Source organism: Trichomycterus rosablanca, chromosome 7 (genome assembly GCF_030014385.1).
Source record: "Trichomycterus rosablanca isolate fTriRos1 chromosome 7, fTriRos1.hap1, whole genome shotgun sequence".
Classification (NCBI taxonomy): domain Eukaryota; kingdom Metazoa; phylum Chordata; class Actinopteri; order Siluriformes; family Trichomycteridae; genus Trichomycterus; species Trichomycterus rosablanca.
This window is the reverse complement of record NC_085994.1, coordinates 38,960,539-38,984,424: the sequence shown is the minus strand read 5'-3', so window position 1 is coordinate 38,984,424 and position 23,886 is coordinate 38,960,539. Positions and strand designations below refer to the sequence as shown.

The window sequence follows — 23,886 nt, the reverse complement described above, 5'->3', positions numbered from 1 at the left end:
TCTTTAAGGAAGAGGTCAGAGGGCAAAGGTTTGTATAAGTATACATTCCTAAAAAAGAAGTCAAGCAGGCCTGAAGTCTGATCAACATTTCATTTCAATCCAGGTCTCTGTGCAGGTCCCTGAACCTCCTTTAACCCTCACCAAACTATTGTTTTTATGATACTGAGCATCATCCTTAAACTACTATCACACGGTCATTGTTATTTTGTATATTTACTTCATATCATTAATGGCATACACCTGTTAACACTGGGTGTGGCTAAAACACCTGAACTCAATTATTAGGAGGAATGTTCACATAGTTTTGGACATAAAGTGTTTATGATATATTTTTCCTTAAAATGTTTTGCAAAAAAAGATGTAAAAATAAAGGTGGCTGGCAAAATGTAACCAATCAGCAGATTACAAAATGTTAATTATTAACATTAAAGGTTGAGAATCTGCATTAACAGGATCTAGTAGGTGACTACTGGGTGAAATCAGTCACTAAAATTGACTTTATTCATTTATTTTTATTTGACTAGCTTTATACGTGTCTCTGTGGCTTTTTTCAAGACCTTTGTATCTTGCATTTTGGATTCAGCTTTTGTATCATAGTCAATAAGATTAAATTCTTCTCCAATGTGTCTTGGTACTTTCACTTTATTCATGATATGTAATTCTGCAGTACCGTTGGCAGAGAAAGAGCTCCATGTCGTGATGCTTCCACATGGATACTTGCATACACTATGACTTTGGTGTACTTGTGATCAGATGACGTTAGATTAGATTTTAAAAACATCAGTACAGTGTGTTTTTAGCAGCTTTTATTTTATGACAGGCCTGTTTGTAGTGGCTCTTCAATTACATTTGAGAATTTGGACACATTTTTTCTCAGTTTAAATAAAGAGACCAATTTTCTTTTACATTTTCAATGAGTCCAGTCAAACTGGCCATATTAAACTGCACATACAATCACTAGCTGTGACTCAATCATAATCACCAACAGAAAATTAGGGGCCTTGCTACAAAGCTCAATGACATGTAGATATAGATCTTTTAACAATACAAATTAATGGCATATGTCTGAGTTCATAAATATGCTTTTGGTAGAATGCATACAAATTCACACAGACACACTGAAAAATGTTGTGGTGTGTGTGACTGCATATTAATACAAATGCTTTTGAAATGGGATGTTTAACAAGCTCATGGTTAGGTGTCCACATACTTTTGTCCATATAGTGTACATGTTTCTTAGAAGTGTAAGTGAGCTTTTGGTTAGTTTTTGTAAAATCTACAAGACCAGAGAAAACACTGCTGATGCTACTTTCATAATTTCATGTGATTAAATGCTACACATGGAGCATCATCTCGCTTACGGCTCGCTATTAAATCATCAGGTGATTCTGTAAATACTTTTGTCTTCACACAGACAGAAAGTTGACACATAATGCTCGCCAAGGGAAACGAGAAACAAGGAACTTAAAAGATAAGAGGAACTGATAGCTTTTTCAAATTGGAGTTTCCATATTTTTATTCGTTGGAGGAATGCGGTGAGGTTCTTCTGAAAGTAGAACCAAAACATCCATGTGATCTTTATATTAGCAAAGCTAGAAGAGTCTTGATTCTTTTACATTGGTTCTCTTGCCTCGTGTATGGTATGACCTTTGTACCATAAATATGTAGATTTGTATTAAATTACATAGATATTCCTGTTTCCTCCAGCAAGTCCTGCACATTTAGTGTTAATGTGACCTGCAGAAGTTCCTCATTTGTTTGCTTCAGTTCTGGTTTTGATTTTCAAATACTGGAGCAAGTTTCAAACTTGTCTTAACCTTTTCATGTCCTTATGACATGTAATTTAGGACTGTGTTGGGAAAATGTAAACAACTGCACACCACTTGGTGCATGGCATTGTTTTATATTAAAAGTATGTGCCCTCTTTTCTGATTGCATATTTTTCACACACTAAATGAAACATATTTTAACTTGAGTAAAACACAACACATTTTGTAAGCATACTTTAATATACAGTATTTAACAAAAAAAACCAAGATATCCAACACACAAATTTCCCTCATTAAAATTGTTGCCTCTTGTTTACTCAATCAACTAGTATTTGTTTAGATAATTGAACACAGACAGGTTTAATTTTAGCAGCCATGCTGTGCACAAATCTTATGCCAAACCTTACCAGCAAATATATGCAGTCAGTTTAAAGTTTATACAGAAACATTATGCGAACATTAATCTAAGGAACTTCTACCAAAACCCCACCAAACCACAATTAGGGCAATTAGCTCCAAATAAAGAAAACTTAAAGCTATGAAAAATGACTGTCAGTCTGCACTGTGTAAGTCTGTACTGTACCTAGTGCTTATTAACAGGCATTACACTTTATAAATGCTAAAACGTCTTTAGTGACATTAATACCATGAGGTACTTCATGGTCGACTGTTCTACAATGTGGTCAGTCAGACACAATGGCCACAGCTTCCCCTGCAATATTCCCAGCAATATTCAACATGTCCACTAGAGTTCGACAGTTAGTTATTTAAAAATTAAATTCGCAGTGATTGGTTACATGAATGGATTGAATTCATTTTTAATAATATTTTATTGTTATTGATATGGTGGTACGAGAGCAATACTGACAATGTCCACTAGAAAGCGATATTTAATCATTACAAACCGCTATTAGACGTAAGCAGAGCCATAGATAGAGAGAGTTGCGACACTCCTTGATCTCGCCGCTACGCGGTCACGTGGTTCATGTAGCCTTCAATAGTTCCAAACAAACCGGCGCTGTCATGTTCTCATATGGGACAGGCAGCAGTAATTGAAATATTAAACGCCAAATAATAAACATTTGTACAATTTCTGGGTATTTTCAACTGCGTTTACATTTACTGCATCTGCTTTAATGTCAGTTTGGTATATAAAGTGGAAAATTGATGTTTATAATGACTTGTTAATAGGTCGTTCTTGTTAACACACAGTACATTATATTAGCATACATTACATAATGCTATATCATTAAGTAGTAGAGACAATATACAGTACAGAGATTAAAGTTTTTTATGTTTTTTTTTTTGCATAAATTAATCTCCCTTCACTTTCCTGAGGATTCATAAGGCTGGATTTATAAGGTTTACCTGCACTGAATGAACAGATTGATAAACACATTACCGTACCTGTAACATTATAGTGCAGGTACATTAACAATAGCTTCATTCATCTCTTATTTTATGAGTGATTAATAATTGATTCCTACATGTAATACATTAATGAATTCATTATGAATATGCACAAATTCATTTTGTCTAATGTAAGTGGTGGACAAGGTACACAAACCATGCAGCTGAGTTAAAGTAGAGATATCCAAGGTAACATATTACTCCAGTAAAAGTAGTAGTAAAAGTAAAAATACTCTTTACCTCCACTAAAGTACTAAACTAAATTTACCTTCAAATGTACTTAAGTATGAAAGTAAAAGTATAATGATTTATTATGGCTCTAATGTTTAATGATCATTTCTGTAACAAGACTCTTGATTAATCACCTCATTTTAGGTGAAAAGACTCGTGTGTCATTAATTAAGCTTAACTGACTAAGCTAAATTCAGTTATACCTATTAATTAAGATAAACATGTAACATTTAGTGCTGAGCAAATGCTAAACAATAACAGTATTAAGTATATTAATGACATTAAATTCATAATTTTTTTAAAACAAAGCAACATACAGCTGAAAATGCTTGATAAGTAGTGGAAATGAATGGGGCTCTATGGGATGTTTGGAACTACTGTATACAGAGCTCCACAACCCGGAAGCTGCGCAGAAAAATGTTCCGCCCCCGTTACAGCGGTTCCCTCTGGGAGTGTCGCCACTCTGTTCTCTCTACCACACTGAACGTAAGCAAGTGCTTTAAAATGATGCGAAACCAAACATGATGTTATACAAACATAACACACCAACACACAACCACATGTTGCTAAACAATATTTTGATTTATTTAAGAAACAAAGATATCCAACACCCATTCCACACATCTCTTATCCTGAACCTTAGTCAGAGTCAAGCAGTCACCTTTAAATGTGTATAAATCAGGGCTGCATCATGATTTGATAGTTTGCTGTTGTTGACTTTTGTGAGGTCATCTGTCCATAAGCTGAAGCTGAACTGAGTTGTTAGTAACACAGCTGTGTGTGGGTGTGGGTGTGGGTGTGGGTGTGGGTGTGTATCAAGGTCAGTTATCAGTCTTTGGAATTCTGAAACCTTCAAAAGTCTCTTCTACTCCTGCTAATTAAATAAGAAAGTAAAAACTTATTAGTTTAATGCAAATAACTATAAAATATAAAAATTTCCAGTAACGACTGTTAATGTGTTTTGTAACTGGACAAAGATCTATAAGTGTAAAGGATTTTAATCACAGTGGTTCATGTTCATTGATCAGTCCTTTAAAGAAGCTAAAATTCCTACACAGTTCCAGGCACTACTGGTTAAAGTGTAGCATTATTTTTCTTACCACGGCTTAAGTCTGGTCAGGGTCGTGGTGGGTTCGGTTTCTTCAGAAACACTGGGTGAAATGCATTACCACACAAGTCAGTGATTGGTCCTGCTCTTTGGTTAAGAGGGATTGACCCTATATGTTCATTTCTCTGGACATCATTGTTGGGATCATCTCCACACTAACCCTCTATGTACGAACTTTAAGCAGTCTGTGTTTGGAAACTCCCAGATCTAACAAGGGGCAGCGTGGGTAAGCCCCACACCAAACCCACACCAAACCCACACAAACATGGTCTGACTGTGGGCAGTGCACCCGTGGGTAAACACGTGTAAACCCACTGAGGATGGACTAATGAAGTCCGGACTGTTTTATAACAGGGGGTGATGGGATGGACGGGGGGGCGTGGTCACGTGTTTCCGGACTGTCACACACACGAAGAGAGCGCCGGTGGAACGAGACGGTGCGCGCGCTCGCGACTCATTGCGCACGAGACCAGGTGCGCAGAACTCACGCGGAACGTGAGCCAAGATGAGCGCGCGCTCGCAGCTCAGTGGGATTTTACACATGCTCATAGCCGCCATGCTCACGAGAGGTAAGGAAAACATGCAAAACTCCAGAGGAGGATTTATCAAGCTTGCATGGTTCGATTTATTTATAGTTTTATTTAATTTCTGCTTTCTGCAGAACGAGAGAGAGAGAGAGAGTTTATGCAATTACACTGCTGTAAAAAGTATTTGTTTTGCTAATCAGAATCAGACTTTATTGGCCAAGTATGCTCACACATACAATAAATTTGACTTTGGTTATACTTACAGTAGCAGTGCACCATAAATACAATATCTTACACACACACACACACATTCTCTCTCTAACACACACATTCATACCTGTAAACAATTAGCATGTGTAATTCACATTATGTGTTAAAGGTGCAACATAAAAGTTCTGAGCAATATAAAAACTACAGAAAAAATATCAAACTATATAAATAAGAAATGAAAAATGAATGTGAAAGACTAGTAGTGTATGCAGTGTTGTAAGTCATTATATAAGTTAAATAGGTCATTTGTAGACGTACAAGTGTACCAAAGATGAACAGTTCTGTAGTGTTCAGTTGTTCATGAGCATTGTTAATGGGTCGCATTTAAATGTTTTAGCTCTTTCAACTAATTTTAATATAAAAACAACGCAAGCAAACACAAAATGTAGCTTTTAAATGATCGATTTATTTACTAAAGATAAATATTTATTCAAAACCTGTGTCACCCATGTGAAAAATAAATGCTTCTTAAATCTAATAACTGCTTGTGCCACACTCTTGGTTACATTCATGACAGGAACGGTAGTTACTCATTACACAAGATTCATCAGTTCACAAGCTTATATCAAACACAGTCATGGACAATTTTGTGTCTCCAGTTCACCTCACTTGCACGTCTTTGGACTGTGGGAGGAAACCGGAGCACCCGGAGGAAACCCACACAGACATGGGGAAAACATGCAAACTCCACACAGAAAGGACCCGGACCGCCCCACCTGGGGATCGACCTTCTTGCTGTAAGGCGACAGTGCTACTCACCGAGCCACCGTTTTCCAACATAAATCGCCTGTTTAAAGCACCTGGAGGAAGCCCACATGGACACGGGGAGAACATGCAAACTCCACACAGAAAGGACCCGCACCTTCTTGCTGTAAGGCGACAGTGCTACTCACCGAGCCACCGTTTTCCAACATAAATCGCCTGTTTAAAGCACTTGGAGGAAGCCCACATGGACACGGGGAGAACATGCAAACTCCACACAGAAAGGACCCGCACCTTCTTGCTGTGAGGTGACAGTGCTACCCACTTAGCCACCGTGCCGCCCTAGGGGAACAGTTAATGTTGTAGATGTGTCTCCTGGTTAGCTGTGGTTTCCTTCTTGCTACTCTTCCACAAATGTTTCTTTTGCAGATTAGCTTTTAATAGATATACAGAGATAGACAGATAGATAAATAGATAGATAGACAGATAGATAAATAGATAGATAGACAGATAGATAAATAGATAGATAGACAGATAGATAAATAGATAGATAGACAGATAGACAGACAGACAGACAGACAGACAGACAGAGAGAGAGAGAGAGAGAGAGAGAGAGAGAGAGAGAGATAGATAGATAGATAGATAGATAGATAGATAGATAGATAGATAGATAGATAGATAGATAGATAGATAGATAGATAGATTCGATTTTATATTATGGAGTCTTGCACACTGAGTGTATTTGATGCTACAGACGTCTAAAGTTCCTGAGATGTTTTCTGGAATTAGTTTGTCAGCTCCTGGCTGAATCTGGCTGTGATTAAGTGTACGTTTATTATCAGTCAAATGAAATGTGCCATTATAGTAAGATGAAAAATAATGGCTGGTGCATGAACAGGATATTCGTGTAGTAGTGGGTACAGTTCAGTAAGAACGGTGGGTGTAAAGGTCTGCACTGGGCGTTCAGAGTAATAACAATATGACCCCCTGGTTCAAGATGCTATTTTTGAAAATTAATTCTAGAGAAAGAATACGCTGTGTGTTTAATCCTCTAATTCCAGCTTATGCTTGTTATTTTGTATGAACACAGGATTTAGTTTGAGCTTAATCTCGCACATGTTGATGTAGACCAACCTCATGAGGGCTGAACAAGATCTGATGCACGATATAGAACAACATTATAGGGCCAGAAGTATGTATACAGTTCATGTTTTCACACATGCCCAAGTGCAAAACTTAATGAATTATTTAAAAATACATATTCAACAGCTTGGGGAAGGCCAGGTCCTGTTCAAGCATATCGGTACCCCTGTGCACAGAGCAAGGTCCATGAAGATATTTTTTGTTTGATGAGTTTGGTGTGGATGAACTCCAGCGATCTGCACAAAGCCTATTAAACACCTCTGGCATGAATTGGAACATCTCGCTGCTTCACTGTTTTTATCCAGCATTCGTATGTTTGCTTCAGACCCACTGTGATCCTGACCATGATGAAACCATTACTAAATTAATTAGAGATGGGACGATCGATCGGCTATGAATCGGTATCGGCCGATTTTTTATCAAAAAATGCTATCGGCGATCGGCGATATTTCCTAAAAGTAGCCGATCCGATGGTGTGATATATAAAGATCACGTTAAGTTAACAGCTCAGTGGATTGATCCAGACTTTGAGCTACGACGCGCCAACCATCACATCACCATTCATCAACCATCGTACAGAAACCACAGTGAAAGCTCTTCATGACCTAAAATAACATCATTAACTTTGTGCATCATACATACCATGTAATTTTGCTGATTGTAATATTTACTTTAAAAAGATAATTCAACCCGGTCACATCTGAGTCGATTCTATCAGCACGTTATATAAACTCCTGGTTCACTTTGGTAAATCGTAAGCGGTTCTTACTTGTGATGTAGATGAGAACAGAAAACGTTACAGAGCCAATCAGAGGCAAAAGTTTATTCATTAGCAAATTCATTAGTTCAGGATCATCTGCTGAACTTTTAGCTCCTTAGACGGAACGAGTCTGACGGTCGGTTACAGATCTGTGGTAATAGTGGTTTAATTAAGCTTTTTAATGTAAGAGAGTCACACAGAATGTTCTGTAGTACCTGGTGTTTATTTAAAACCACGACATTTAATTAATAACAGTAAACACGGAGAGATAACCGAGAGAGGAACTTACGCTTCGCGAAAAATGACTCGTGAATCAATGAATCACTTATAGCGATACAGTGAACAAAGCGTCTCTTGTAAAGGCACACACACACACACACACACACACACACGCGCTGCTCCGGTTTATCTTCACTGTGAGGCTCTTTTTAAGTTTATTTATTTTATTTACTGCTAACACCCACCCACCCCCCCCCCCCCCCCTCCCCGAATCGCAATCGGCTATCGGGCGATGTCCCTGAAAGGAGATCGCAGATCGGAATCGATGCCAAAAACCCCGATCGTCCCATCTCTAAAATTAATATGTTTTGAAAAGGACAGCATGGTGGTGCAGCTGGTACATTAACATTTTCAGCATTTAGCAGACACTTTTTATCCAAAGGGACTTACAGTACTGTGACAGTATACTGTCTATGCAATTAAGGGTTAAGGGCCTTACTTAAAGGCCCAACAGTGGTAACCTGGCAGTGGTGAGGCTTGAACCGATGACCTTTTGATTAATAGTCCAGTTCCTTAACCACTAGGCTAAAAATGCTCTATAGAGCTGGTAACATCCTGGGGACCCAATTGCACCTATTCCACTTTGTACAGAGTTTTTGCATGTTCTCCCCATTTCTTGATGAGTTTCATTAGGCTACTCTGGTGGATTAGGTGGATTGGCTTTTTATTAGACACCCCTGTGTTTACATTGATTACAATCTTCTCTTGCAGATCTGGACACTCAGGAGGCGTCGGATTCCACTCAGTCATCTGACAGAAATCCAGTCAGCTTCCTCCCCGTCAGCTACAAAATTCATGGCGCCGACTACTTCCTGTTGAAAGAGGCGGGACAGGAAATCATGCGCAACTCGAGTGTGCGAAGCCATACACAACCATTTGTCATCCTCAGAGTGCAGCGCCCTCCTGTGGCCACAGTTACTTATGGCTTGTTTTCCACTGAACAGGAAATTCCGCTGAACTTGATTCCGCTGGCGTTACCGCTCCCGTCTCCGTCCGTCTTCAGAGTAAACTGGAGGGTTCAGTTCTTTGTACTGACGAGTCGGGTTCAGTCATCAAACCCGAAAGTTCGTGTTCTGTTCTACATCCCTGGACACGAATTATACCTCGAAAGGACAGAAGAATGGAACGACGACAAGCCTCCGTGCATTGTAGTTTATCTTTACGCCTTTTGGCAGACCAAGGAGGTCCGAGGATCCTGTGTTATTTCTGGCAGATCGGGGCTCTGTGTAGCCGAACTTGACCCCCCTGTGGAATGGTTTGGTCCGGCTCAGGGAAATCAGCTGGAGCTCTATTATCAGGCCAAACCGGAAACTTCCAGCCTGTGCAGAGGACAGTGGGTTCCTCAGGTGAACTATGACCCTGTGACTCCTATGCAGAGGATCGGGAGTGTGCGCCTCCTCCAGGTGAGGCCAGGAGCTACACCTGATTTCCTGCTGAAGCTCGGAGATGCCGTGATCGTCCACGCGACGTCTAGAGTCCTCCAGAAAAACGACGTTATCTCGTTTCTTATCTATGTGAAGCCTGTAGCTGATCTGGAGCGCTTTTCTCTCAGGTAGGAGCTTTGTTCTCTCTTCAGCTGAGGCTAACAGTATTAAACAAATTAAGCCAAAGCCACACCCAATCACACATGCATACACTATATGGTCAAAATGTATGTGAACACCTTACACTGAACTTTGTTATTTGAGCATGACTTTAGGACATCAAGAAAAGCTCGGTTTAAAGAACACAGAGCCCTGACCTCCTGACCTCAGCCCCACTGAACAGCTTTGGAATGGACTGGAACATCAACTTAAGCTTTCTTGACCAATATCAGTGCCCGGCCATACAAATGCTCTTTTGACTGAATGGACACAAATTCCCACAAACATCCCATACTGACATCTTGTGAGAAGTACTTGTTGAAGCTGAAAAGATCACATAGAGGTCACTCTGTTTTATCAGCACACTGTTTTTGAAATGGCAAATGTCCAACAAGCTCATGGTCAGGTGTCCACATACTTTCGGCCATATTACGACAGTTTTGGTTCTTTCTGTTCATTGTTTTTACTTCTTGAAAATCTGCTGACTCAGAAATATTCATACAGCAACTTGAATTCTTAATTTCCTGGTGTAGGAGTTGTTGCTGACGTCCCTGTGCCCATATAAATAGGGACAGCACCTATTGTGCATCAGTGGTTTCTTGTCAGGGTCGATAACAAGACAAAACCTGTCACCTTATGCTAATAAAAATTTGTCTTGATGGCCCAGGAACCACTAAAATCAGGTCTGCCGTGAATTAGAAGCCGATGGAACACTGGTGTCACTGTCCACGGTTAAGCAAGCTTAATTCTTTTATGGGCTCCAGAATTGACACTTCAAAGCTCAACTGAAGTTTGTTGATTATATGGACAAAGAAAAATCAAGATCTTCTTTTCTGCTCTCAAGGTTAAAGACAATGCTGCTCCTACTAGATGGGACAGGATCCTGGCGTGTTTGCACCAAAAATGTCCAGAATTTACAACAGACTTTATCACAGACTGGACTAAACAATGAAGAATTATAATTTTTTTATTGCTAGTTATAACTTTCAGTTCAATTTAATTTTGTGTTTGTATGATTTGTGTAAATCCTATTTATTTAAAGTATCCTCCAGGCCATCCAAAGAGGATGGAGGTCTCTGCTGAGTCTGGTTCCTCTTAAGGTTTCTTGCTGTAATTTTAAGGGAGTCAACAAAGGTTTTTGGTTTGTTGGTCCTGGATTCTGTAAAGTTGCTTCGAGAAAATGTCCATTGTAAAAAGCGCTATATAAATAATTTGACGTGACTTGACTTGCACAGCAGCCTGTAAGCCGAGGGTCTAGAATGTTTTTAAAAAGCTACTGGTCTGGTCCACAGCCCGGTTCTGTATGAAAAATGACACTGAATGTGTTTAATTTGTGTCTGAAATCAGGACGAGTATAAATCATTCTGCACCGTCCATTCCAGCACTTCTGTAAAAATATGAGTTTTGTGAGTCTTTAGCAAACAGTGATGAATCTCACCCGAAGCAATTCTCATATTTTATCATGCACGGCGCGACAGGTACTGCGCCAGTGTCGAGATTCGGCATAAATTAGAGACACGGATGTGTCAGGAAAGATAAAGTGAGGCAGTCTGATTCTGATGATGGAACAGAGTAGATGTGTTTGAGTCAGATTTCTCTCAGGACAGAGATAAGTGAACGTGACGGAGTGTGACAGACGGAGGAAACCATTCGTCTCTTCCTCTTATGTCACTCTCGTACATGAAATGCAGCCTTCGGCAGGTTGGAAATTTTTAGAGGTCAGAGAGAAATGAAATTATGAACCCGTAACAGATTATTCTTACATGTTGTTCAGCTGACTTTGCTCCCTGTGTCCTGTCATATAATTTTGTTGCATTGTTATAATTTCCCACACATCAGTTTTAAACTGCAGCTTTGATTTTAACAAAGGAGCGAAAATATTACAAATAGAAAATGTTTGTAAAATGAAGATTATTGTAGCACTCAGAACATTTCTGAAGAAAACTCAAGCTCTAAAATCTAGCTCACTACCAGTGGTATCCAGGGTTCGAATGCCCAGCAGTGGTATTGCCTGGTCGGGCGTATATATACAGACATGGATGGCTGGGCCTAGAATGGGATGGCCGAGGCCCTGCGATGGATTGGCCTCCTGTCCGGAGTGTCTTACTGCATCACACACAGTGATTCCAAGGAAACCAGACCTACCACAACCCTGACCAGGATAAAGTGTGAGGAATTAATTCTAGAAGATGAAATGGTAATAAGAAAGTCGAGAATTGTTAATTAAGTTTGACATGAATTTAAACGAAAACTGTATGAAGACCAGATTCAGGATTCAATGGTTTATATTCATTTATTCATTCATCCCATTTAATTTAAAAGTTAATGCTTGCAACAGGTTTCAAAAACAAATCACTTTGATCTGTCATGCCTTTGCGGAAATGTGACCTGTGCTGTTTGGTTAAGGTGCTTGTTTGAGTGATGAATGATTCACAGTGAGCATAGTGTGACTCTGTACGTGTTACAGCTCTTTGTAGGGATCCATTGCTGGCAGGTAAAAAAAGTGTGTTCACATGGCATTGTGCTAGTCTGCAGTTCTCCTTGGTCAGTGGGTGGTGCATGCGGCAAATGAATCGGGAGCAGTTGTGCTTTGGAAATGATTAGATTGGGAGAAAGTGGAAATATTACAAAAATAGACATTGTGGGCCAGTTAGATCATAAGCATAGCTAACCAGCATGGCTACATCATCAAAGGGTGCAGGTGGTAGACTGGCCTGCCTGCAGTCAAGACCTGTCTCATTATGAAAATGTGTGGCACATCAGAAAGCGCAAAAATACTACAACAAATCCCCTTAAGGATCCATAACAAAAACAAACTGTTGTCCCCAACTGCGCCAAGAAATTGATCCTGCGCTGAATAAATACCACAGGGCCAGGCTGACCTTCTGTTTCCGTCCCTCCTGTCAGTCTCATTATAGACCTGCCACCAAGTACCCTGCATTTCTTCAATACAAACATGATAGACTCCTGTGCCAAATCACCAAATCACTGTCAAGAATGAAACAAATCTTTACTGTTTACTAATGTCAGGCTACGATTCTGACCTATGTACCTTTTAGAAGCTCTAAATGATGCTGGCAGCACTCGACTCTGACATGAAGATCAGTGTCTGTCTGTTCAGGTCTCTTTAGGTTTGGACCTGCGAGTAAGTGTGTTTGGCGTTTATTTTGATGACTAAGCTCGGCTGAGTGGATCTGATTCGTTTTCAGCTTCTCATTGATTTACTGTCGTCTGTCAAGCTATCGGAGACAAACACGTCTTTCTTCAGCTTTACACTTCCTGTCCAATATCTGTCTGTCCTGTCAAATCCAACCACACACACACACACACACACACACACACACAGACACACACACACACACACACACACACACACACACATAATATTACAGCTTTCAGGGATAGACTGTTTAAGCACCTGGGCATCAAGAGTACCATATGGGTCAAGAGTTTAGATGATTCTATGAGCGTGTGACTGACAGGGACCATAAAATATGAGAACATTAGGTGTTTTAATTATTAAACCATCATTATTAATAGAATAGGATCAGCAATTTAGAGGAGAGACACGCTAACCTCTATGTGACCCCCCCACTTGTGCCTTATAAAAAAAGCAACTGAATTCATACACTCTCTCACTTATACTCAGAGGAATCTACAAATCTACACAATTCATAAAATAACTTTTATACATTTTACACATTTGAATTTTTTTAATATTTTTTTATATATTTTTTTATCTGTACTTTATTTTTTATAATTTACAGTTTTTTGTATAATAATTAATGTGTGTGTATTTTAGTTTTCTGGTAGTACAAATGTTGAAGTTTTGAAGAACATAAACTTTTTAATCATGAATTCATGTTCAGGTTTATTTTCTCTTACAGCGTCATCGTGAGAAACGGTTTGACCTTCCGTAGGGCCACGCCCACCAATAAGTTGCTATGGGATGCCACCGTGGATGCAGTTTCTAAGGACGAAGTGGGGGTCACCTGTAAAAAACAGCCCAACGTGACTGGAAAAAGGTGCGTACACACACACACACACACACACACACACACGATAAGTATTGGGAATGGGTAATCACTAGGCGGAACCCTTTAAATTTTTGTTGTATGTTTGATGACGTTTGTGATCTGTGCAGGCTGAGCAAACTTCAGTCCATCCTGCAGATGGATTTTGAAGTGGACGAGGTCAGAAGTCTGTTGGAGGTCCAGGTGATCAAATGGGAGCTGATGTTTCCTGATGATGACCGAAGACAGAGGACGCCTTCTGAGGGATTCATGAACATCTACACCAGTCAGAGGAACTTTGTAGGCCTGGCTCCTCTGGTTATGGTGGGTGCATTTTACACACACTCACTCAGTGTCTTAACCACTTATCCAATTAGGGTCGCGGGGGGTGCTGGAGCCTATCCCAGCTTTTCAATAGGCGCAAGGCACACAGTAACACCCTGGATGGGGCGCCAGTGCATCGCAGGGCAGACACACACACACACACACACACACCCATTCACCTATAGGGCAATTCAGTGTCTTCAGTTAACCTGACTGCATGTTATTGTCCTGTGGGAGGAAACCGGAGCTCCCGGAGGAAACCCAGGCGGGCACGGGGAGAACATGCAAACTCCACACAAAAAGGACCCGGACCACCCCGCTTGGGGATCAAACCCAGGACCTTCTTGCTGTGAGGCGACAGTGCTACCCACCTAGCCACTGTGCTGCCCGTGCATTTTACAGATGTATAAAATATATAAAATGTTTCTTTTTTCCAAGCACTCTGGATTCCTTCTACCTCCTAGAACATGCAAAAGATGGATTGGCTACTCTAAATTGCCTCTACCCGTGAGTTAGTGAGTGTGGAAGTACATGTTTCCATGGACCGAAGCCCTGTCCTGTTATGAGTAAAATATTTTATTTTGTAACATCTGATGGAATAAAAGCACATGAAATCTGAAATCGAACATTTTCTCACACTGTTGAATCACACTGACTTAACTGTGAGTCCATACTGACATACGGTGACATTTGATCTGCGACTTGTTTTACTCATTCATTTTTATCCGGGTGCATCTGTTGGAACTTATAAAGGTCGTTGGAGATTTAACCTGCTCAGCCGAAGCTTCACAATCTCCGCGTACACAAGCCAGAATGATTATAATCCATTTTCACTTTAATCCTGACATGTCTCAGAGGGATCTGCTTTTGGGTCACAAAGAGCTCTGTCTTCCCCGAATTGCTGTGGTTTTAATTCCAGTCACATGGCTGCAGGACACTGGGGAGAAGAAAAAAATCACTTTCCTTTGAGACACCTTTCATGTACATAAATGAAATGTAAAAGATCAGGACTCATTGTTTAAAAAAAGCAACTCAGAGGCTAACAGATTTGAGAGCTCCAGGCCAGTTGTTTTCATCTGTTTCAAATCTGTGCCGCTTTTTTTGTCCACTCTGAACTTCTATCCCCTGCATCCCTGCCCTCCCTGTACACACACACACACACACACACACACACAAACACACACACACACACACACACACTCACTCACACCATAATCCATTAAAAACAATAGGTTTGAAGAACAATCCAATAAAAAGAGCATATTTACTGTTACGCTTTGGTAACACTGATGTTTTTATAAAATACATTTTCAAAAAACATTCTTATATTGCAGTAAGGTTGATCATTTTGTTTCACTTTTGACCTTTTCTGTATATTTCCTGTTCTCTGTAGGATGCAGAGCTGATGAACACGGCTATACTGACCGGTAAACGTGTGGTGGTGCCGGTCAGAACTGTTGCCGTGGAGACAGACGGCTCGGTTACAGATGTTACGGACTTCACCGACTGTAACTCTACAGACGAGGACGTGCTGAAGGTAGAAAGTGTGTGTGTGTGTGTGTGTGTGTGTGTGCATGTACATGATCCAGTGTGAAAGCTGATCCAGTAAAAAAGTTGATCTAGTGTGAAAGCTGATCCACTGTAAAAGTTGATTCATTGTAAAAGCTGATCCACTGTAAAAAGTGATCTAGTATAAAAGCTGATTCAGTGTGAAAGCTGATCCACTGTAAAAACTGATCCAGTATAAAAGTTGATCCAGTGTGAAAGCAGATCCACTGTAAAAACTGATTCAGTATAAAAGTTGATCTAGTGTGAATGCTGATCCACTTTAAAAGCTGATCCAGTATAAAAGTTGATCTAGTAGGAAAACTGAGCCACTGTAAAAACTGATTCAGTATAAAAATTGATTCGGCGTAAAAAGTGGTAACACTGGTACAGTGATAAAGCTGATGTAATGTGAAAGTTGATCCAATGTAATCGATAATCTAGTGTAAAAGACGATCTAGTGAAAAAGGTGATCCAGTAAAGTGCATTTAATTTAACCAGCTTGTTTTCTGTTGTTTAATTTTCTGTGAATAATATACAGGATGACCATATAAACACATTTATACTAATTGTTATTGTTACTGGTACTATAACAATTATAAAGTTCAGATGTAACACGTGTAAAATCAAGAACAATGGAGATCGTATCGTCACAATGAAGGAACGGGACTTAATATAAATGCTTGGGTATGGGATCTCCAAAAAGGCCGTATTTAGGTGTACACATACTTTTGACCATATAGTGTATCTAGCAGTAAGCTAGTCTGTAATGTGTTGTGTAGTTTTACTGAACAGATATTTGGAGCTTGAGCTTTAATCTTCCTAGCCTCAGATTTATTTATTTATTTGCTGTGATGTAAGATTCTGCTCCTCTAAGAACTGTTACTCAGCGCTGAGCACGAAGACACGTTCATCCATTCTGCTCTGTGATACTGAATCTACTGCTGTCCTAAATCTGTTTAGTCAGTCTGTTTAGTCGTGTTACACTGTTCAGTATTTTGTAGTTTTGTACTATTTCAAAGCAATATATGGAGAATAAAATAAAGAATTAAAGTGAGTAAAACAATTTAATGTGAAAATTTTATTTACCTATTAAATTATATATAATTTCCAATACACGGAAACACAAATACTTGTTACCTATAATAATAGAATCCATCATAGAAAAACTTTAATCATGTTTACTGACTGAACAACACTATGTGCCAAAAGTCTGTGGACACTGGTGAAATTTGTAATTTTAGCTACACATTGCTGTGATAAAATCAATCATGCAGCCATGTAATCCTGTCCAGAATTACAGACTAGCTTACTGCTAGATACACTATATGGCCAAAAGTATGTGTACATTAAGTCCCGCTCCTTTCCTGTGATGATACAGCCTCCATTGTTCTTGATTTTACACATTTGTTACACCTAAACTTTTTATAAAACTAACTGTTATACTAACAGTGATGATAATGATCAGTATAAATGTATTTATATGATCCTGCTAGATATTATAAACAGAAAGATAAACAACAGAAAATATATTGAAACAGATTTCAGTGGAAATGATCAGTGAATATGTGGTTGGAACAGATTAAATGTACAGACTAAGGCAACACTATTGACCTGTGTTTAATTCCCACCCCTGTTTACAGTCTGTGTGGGTTTTAAGTTCATCAACATACCTTTATTAAAGGTGATTTTAATTTTCTTATATATGCTTAGGAATGCTTAGTGAATTTTTACATTTTGGAAATGTCTCTTTTTGGCACTTTTACCAGTCTTGTGGTTGATTCTTCTTCAGCAGCTTCTTATGATGAATTCTCAGCTATATACGGTGTTAACTGTAAATGTTTTGATGATTCGTGAGTGTTATTGATGCTTCTCCCATCTCAGGTGTCGGACAGGTGTGATCACGTGTATGTGAACGGTAAAGAAACGAGGGGTCGAGTGCGGATGCTGGTGAACTTCACCTACAGCTACATGAGCGCTCAGTTGGAGATGAATGTCTGGTTTCCTCGATTTCCACTGGACATTGAGGTGTCTGATGCAGAGCTGAACCCGATAAAGGGCTGGAGGATCCCTGTCAACTCCAAAAAGAGGTAAATGATCATACTGGTGTTTACTGCCTGCTATATAATTAGCATTTTACTGTCCTACTGAGGAAAGTCTATTTTCACATCATGCAAAAAATAAAACCCAGACACACCCTTCATTTTTGAATTATACACCAAACTCTCTGTTCTGCTGTGCTGCTTTTAATTTCAGTTATTTTACTAGCTAAATCATAGTGCCAGAGTAAACTGACCCTCGGTTTGAGTAAGGAATGGATCAGCGCCCGTGCCAGGGTGTAGTCAATAATATTTAAGCTTAGGCTGTAATAATACATGATTCCATACATTTTAACTGCATACAGCACATTTACATAGAGAAAGATATATAGATATATCATTATGCAAATGTTTTACCCATCTGGTTAAATTACATATTCTTTACAGGGATTAAACTTCTACAAATTTTAATCAGTTTAGATTATTAACTAAATGTATCACTTAAAAAAAAATAGTATTGTGGCATGTACAAAAGTTTTGGCACAGTATTTGTTTTGTATTTCTCAATGTTAAATAAGGTGCATTAGTAAGAATTGTGCTCTTTTATCAACTGAACAATGTAATATTTATGTTTGTTTACTGTAGTGCTAACTTACTTTTACCTGTGTGACTGCAAACCATTAAATGTGACCGGTGTGTCCAAACTGTAGATGAGATTGTTAGTGTGGTGATTATACTGTATTATAAAACTGTATTTGTAAACCTCGGTGTAGGCTGACAGTTATGTAAGCCATAAAATATTGTTCTCAGTAATGTTGTGTAAGATTGTGAAAATGTTCTTACAACTTTAATAATGTTGCATAATCTGATTTAGAGGGAGGTGATTATGTCAGGTTGTTTTGTTTGTGTGTGTGTGTTCTAGGTAACATTCTAGACAGGTTTATCCCCCTCCACTGAGGCTGTTTGTATAATGCATTTATATCACTGTATTGTTATTTGCTGGTGTAAGGCCCATGTAAGGCTAATGTAGTTAGACGTTATATATACAGGGGTTGGACAAAAAAACTGAAACACCTGGTTTTAGACCACAATAATTTATTAGTATGGTGTAGGGCCTCCTTTTGCGGCCAATACAGCATCAATTCGTCTTGGAAATGACATATACAAGTCCTGCACAGTGGTCAGAGGGATTTTAAGCCATTCTTCTTGCAGGATAGTGGCCAGGTCACTACGTGATGCTGGTGGAGGAAAACGTTTCCTGACTCGCTTCTCCAAAACACCCCAAAGTGGCTCAATAATATTTAGATCTGGTGACTGTGCAGGCCATGGGAGATGTTCAACTTCACTTTCATGTTCATCAAACCAATCTTTCACCAGTCTTGCTGTGTGTATTGGTGCATTGTCATCCTGATACACGGCACCGCCATTGGATGCACATGGTCCTCCAGAATGGTTCGGTAGTCCTTGGCAGTGACGCGCCCATCTAGCACAAGTATTGGGCCAAGGGAATGCCATGATATGGCAGCCCAAACCATCACTGATCCACCCCCATGCTTCACTCTGGGCATGCAACAGTCTGGGTGGTACGCTTCTTTGGGGCTTCTCCACACCGTAACTCTCCCGGATGTGGGGAAAACAGTAAAGGTGGACTCATCAGAGAACAATACATGTTTCACATTGTCCACAGCCCAAGATTTGCGCTCCTTGCACCATTGAAACCGACGTTTGGCATCGGCACGAGTGACCAAAGGTTTGGCTATAGCAGCCCGGCCGTGTATATTGACCCTGTGGAGCTCCGACGGACAGTTCTGGTGGAAACAGGAGAGTCGAGGTGCACATTTAATTCTGCCGTGATTTGGGCAGCCGTGGTTTTATGTTTTTTGGATACAATCCGGGTTAGCACCCGAACATCCCTTTCAGACAGCTTCCTCTTGCGTCCACAGTTAATCCTGTTGGATGTGGTTTGTCCTTCTTGGTGGTATGCTGACATTACCCTGGATACCGTGGCTCTTGATACATCACAAAGACTTGCTGTCTTGGTCACAGATGCGCCAGCAAGACGTGCACCAACAATTTGTCCTCTTTTGAACTCTGGTATGTCACCCATAATGTTGTGTGCATTGCAATATTTTGAGCAAAACTGTGCTCTTACCCTGCTAATTGAACCTTCACACTCTGCTCTTACTGGTGCAATGTGCAATTAATGAAGATTGGCCACCAGACTGGTCCAATTTAGCCATGAAACCTCCCACACTAAAATGACAGGTGTTTCAGTTATTTTGTCCAACCCCTGTATTTCTCCTCTTATGTAACACACACACCTATTTGGATTATGGCATTTACATTTTTTTTGGTATCGCGGTTAGCTACATGGTCAAATGACTGCACACATCCCTCATACTGCTGCCAATAAAAATGAAAAATTGCCAATCCACCAATCATTAGACATTAATTAATTAATTATAATTCATTGACTGTTCATTACCTGTTTTACCCTTATCATGAGCTTGATCACCTGGCAGATCTGGGCACTAGGCAGGAATACACCCTGCACAAGGCACTATTCCAATGCAGGGCATCACACACTTCTATTCGTTTACCTAGTGCTAATGTACTGCAGCCAGCTTTTGCATCTTTTTTATGATCTGGTAAAAAAGAGATGAGGCATAAAACCCAGAACGCTGGTACTGTGTTGCACCCACAATATTTGTGCTGCCCCACTATAAGACATATTTTTGGGATATATAGACAGAGTGTAAATAAAGACCGAAATCGAAGTCACTAGAGATTTGCAGCACTAACATCTCACCCTGACTCTTAACTAATTCCATCTGACTGAAATATTGTGTGTGTGTGTGTGTGTGTGTTTGTGTGTGTGTTTAGCAGCAGTTTAAGTTGGAGCAGTGAGGAGGAGAAGAGAGGGCGTGGCTGCACCCTACAGTTTCAGCATGCTCTGGTTCGAGTCCTCACAAACTTCGTAGCAGAGCATTCGGACCCTCGCCAGCCGCAGGCTTTTTTCCTGGGTTCTGATTGGCTGGTGGATGTGACTAAAATGGTGCAGTTTTTTATGAAGGTGGAGGATTCCAGTGTTGCCCGGCTTCAGGAAGGCACTGTGCTGTCGGGACAGGATGTTGGCACCACCTCTATTAAGGTATGGTTAATGTGAATGGGAACGCCTTCCTTATTATCATACTAAACAAAACAAAACTTATTTTACTAGTCGCTTATAGAAAGTAAATATTGATATAATTTTATAATTTCATTTATTTAAGAAACAGTTGTCCAACAATGGTATCGAACTTGTGAAAAAGTAATTGCTCCCTTGGTCACCCTTTTAACTAATTAAATTAGATTGGTAAGCCAGTTTAGATATTAGAACAAATCCATGTTTGAATTCAGCAGCCTGTATTATTGCACCAGATCCAGGTTTGAATTTCAGTGGTACTATCAACCAGCCAGGCGTCTACACAGACATGATCGACTATATCAAAGGAATGAGTGCATTGGCATCCTTTCCAGGGTATAAATGACTGGTGGAACTGGACCTAAAAGGATAATTTTAAAGAAATGTGTTGTGTTTTTATCTTAGTTTATGTGTTTTGTTTATTTATCTGAAATTATTTTGTGTAAATATGCAATAAAAGGGGAAATTAGAAAGGGGGCACTTACTTTTTCACAGCTTTGTATGGTTTTATTAGCGTGTCTGTGTATATGTGTTTTTGTATCTACATAAAGGTAGGTGTGTGTGTGTGTGTGTGTGTGCAGGTTCTGTCTCCTCTATCAGATTCAATCCTGGCAGAGAAATCAGTATCAGTATCGGATGAGAGGGTCAGTATCACTGAACTCGGACTGCAGTTGGTCAGCGGCCTCGCACTCCAACTACAGCTCAGCACAGGAAGTAACCGAGCCATCAGCGCCACGGCAACCACACAGGAAGTCCTCAACACACCCAAACAGGTCTCACACACACACCGTGAAACGTAACACACAAAACAAAACGAAAATGGATGGAAAAGTCAACATTGGCTTGTTTGATTTTAAACTGAAATTAATATTAAAATTGAATAGAAAAACTAGATATATGACCAAATTGAATTATTACGTTCAGTAGTTTCAGCCACACCCATTGCATCCAACCACAAATTTTCTTTCTTTAGAAAGCAGTGCTGAGTTCATGGCTGCAGTTCAGCGACGGTTCCATCACCCCTCTGGACATCTATGACTCCGCCCACTATCTTCTGAATGTGACATCACAGGACGAGGGAGTTGTTTCTGTACGGGACTCACCTTCAGTGGTGGTCACAGAAGGTGAGGGTCAAGGGGAGTTAATAAGAGCAGAAATGAGTATACGCCAGTCGTGTCAGAAGATGAACCGTAAGAGCACGTTAGCTCTAGGAAGCGCTAACATAACAGTGAAGTTTGGGAAAAACAAAAGCGTGGGAGGTGCTAGCAGTAAGGAAAGAAGCGCCTACGACATGGAGGATGAAGCACAGGATCAGAAAAGCAGATCTGAGTCAAAAAGTGAAGAAAGTGCCATGTGGAAGATCACAACCAAGTCAACGATACAGGATCCTGATGCAAGAAGAATCACAGATGATTTGGAAACAGGGACGAACAACGATGCTTCAGATGGACTCACCAGACCTGGGAATATTTTGAATCATGCCTATTTCGTTGGTCTCTTTAAGCCAAACACAAGTGGAGGGAATCTGGACGAGGAGACCACAGGAAACGCTCCAGGAAACCTCATGAATTACAACGTCTCTCCTGTCCATGTGGAAGTCCCCATTCAGGAGCCAAAAAACACTGATCACGACTCGTTCGTTGAAGAACCGCTGGCGAATCACCCGCTCGCGCACCTTGAGATCGGGATGTACGTGCTGCTGTGTGTGTTTTGCCTTGCGATTCTGGCATTCCTGTCTAACCTCGTCTTGCACTTGGTCAAGTTTCGGCACAAACCGACCGTACCTGAGCAGATCGGGAACAACTGGATGTGGCTGCGGACAGACGCTCAGGAATTGATCATAAATGAAACGCACAGTACAGCAGGAATCAACATGGGAGCGAACGCTAAGCCTTGTGGTACTCCTGCTGAAAGGACCAGTTGCCAAGTAGCCTCAGTGGGCGTGGACCTGGATTTGAGCTGTGCTGGGTACATCACGATGGAACCAGGAAGAAGTGAGTCGCCGAACTCGCCCACTAGTAGGCGCAAGAAGGTTCAGTTCACAACGTTTGCCTCGACAGACTGCATTAATTCTCTTGGAACGATTCCCAGGGAGAATGGACATGGCATCCCGAGGGTGGGTAACGAGGAGAACTTTGGGACACCTAATGTGCCACGAACAGAATCTACAGAGCAGCTGTAATAAAAAATCAGAATGTGTGTTTACACTTAGACTCTGATTTATTATGGATTATTATGTGTGTTGGACAATTGTGATATACACTTAATAGCTAAAAGTATGTGGACACTCTAATGATTGAATTTAGTTGTGTCTGCCATATCTATTGCTAACGGGTTTATAGAAATTATATAATGTAAATGATATGCTTTTACAATTATGACAACAGTTTGGGGAAGTCCTCTTTCTCTTTCAGCATGATTATGCCACTGAGCACAAAGCTATTTGACTATTTGTATGCAAAGGAGCTCCAGTTTCCTACAGAGAGCCCTGGTCTCAACCCAAATCAACACTTTTTGGATGGATTAAACTTGGATTGAGAGCCAGATTTTATCTTTTCCTCCAGCATCAGTGCCTGACCTCACTGACTCTATTGACTGAATAAATGGCCTGAATTCCCACAGACATACTCCAAAGTCAAATGACATTTTAGAACTTTCTACACCATCAAATGAAAGATCTAATTGCTGTATGTAAATAAGGTAGCGATGTCATTTCACAGAAATTCCCTGGCCACGGTCCTTGCTGTGTGGAGTTTGCATGTTCTCCCCACGTTTTCCTTCAGGTGCTCTGGTTTCCCACAAATCCAAAGACATTACCCTAAGTGTGTGAATGTGTGCTTTGTGATGTTTGAGGTGTTTCCTGCCTTTTGACCAATGAATCAGACCCACCGTGACCCTGACCAGGATAAAGTGGTGGTAAAACAAATGAATGAATAAATGTTTGTCCATTTTCCAACCCAGCAGATCTTTAAAACACTTAAACAATAGTTGAATAAAAG

The 23,886-nt window shown here is 40.2% G+C and overlaps 1 protein-coding gene across 1 annotated transcript; it reads left to right on the top strand.

The window, feature by feature from the left end:
* The first annotated feature begins 5,023 nt into the window (after window positions 1-5,023).
* Window positions 5,024-23,073, top strand: LOC134318484 (transmembrane protein 132D). Its single transcript, XM_062999456.1, has 9 exons — window positions 5,024-5,087; window positions 8,911-9,751; window positions 13,670-13,807; window positions 13,927-14,119; window positions 15,513-15,656; window positions 17,549-17,754; window positions 20,590-20,854; window positions 21,469-21,660; window positions 21,861-23,073. Exons 1-9 carry the CDS (start codon window positions 5,024-5,026, stop codon window positions 23,067-23,069), a joined length of 3,252 nt encoding a protein of 1,083 aa, XP_062855526.1. The 3' UTR covers window positions 23,070-23,073.
* The last annotated feature ends 813 nt before the right edge of the window (window positions 23,074-23,886 follow it).

Bases quoted from the DNA above. Each gene is read 5' to 3' on its own strand.
- LOC134318484 (XM_062999456.1), top strand. From the start codon at position 5,024: ATGAGCGCGCGCTCGCAGCTCAGTGGGATTTTACACATGCTCATAGCC. The intron at 5,088-8,910 runs GTAAGGAAAACA...CTTCTCTTGCAG, and splicing joins AGCCGCCATGCTCACGAGAG to ATCTGGACACTCAGGAGGCG. The intron at 20,855-21,468 runs GTATGGTTAATG...GTGTGTGTGCAG, and splicing joins TTGGCACCACCTCTATTAAG to GTTCTGTCTCCTCTATCAGA.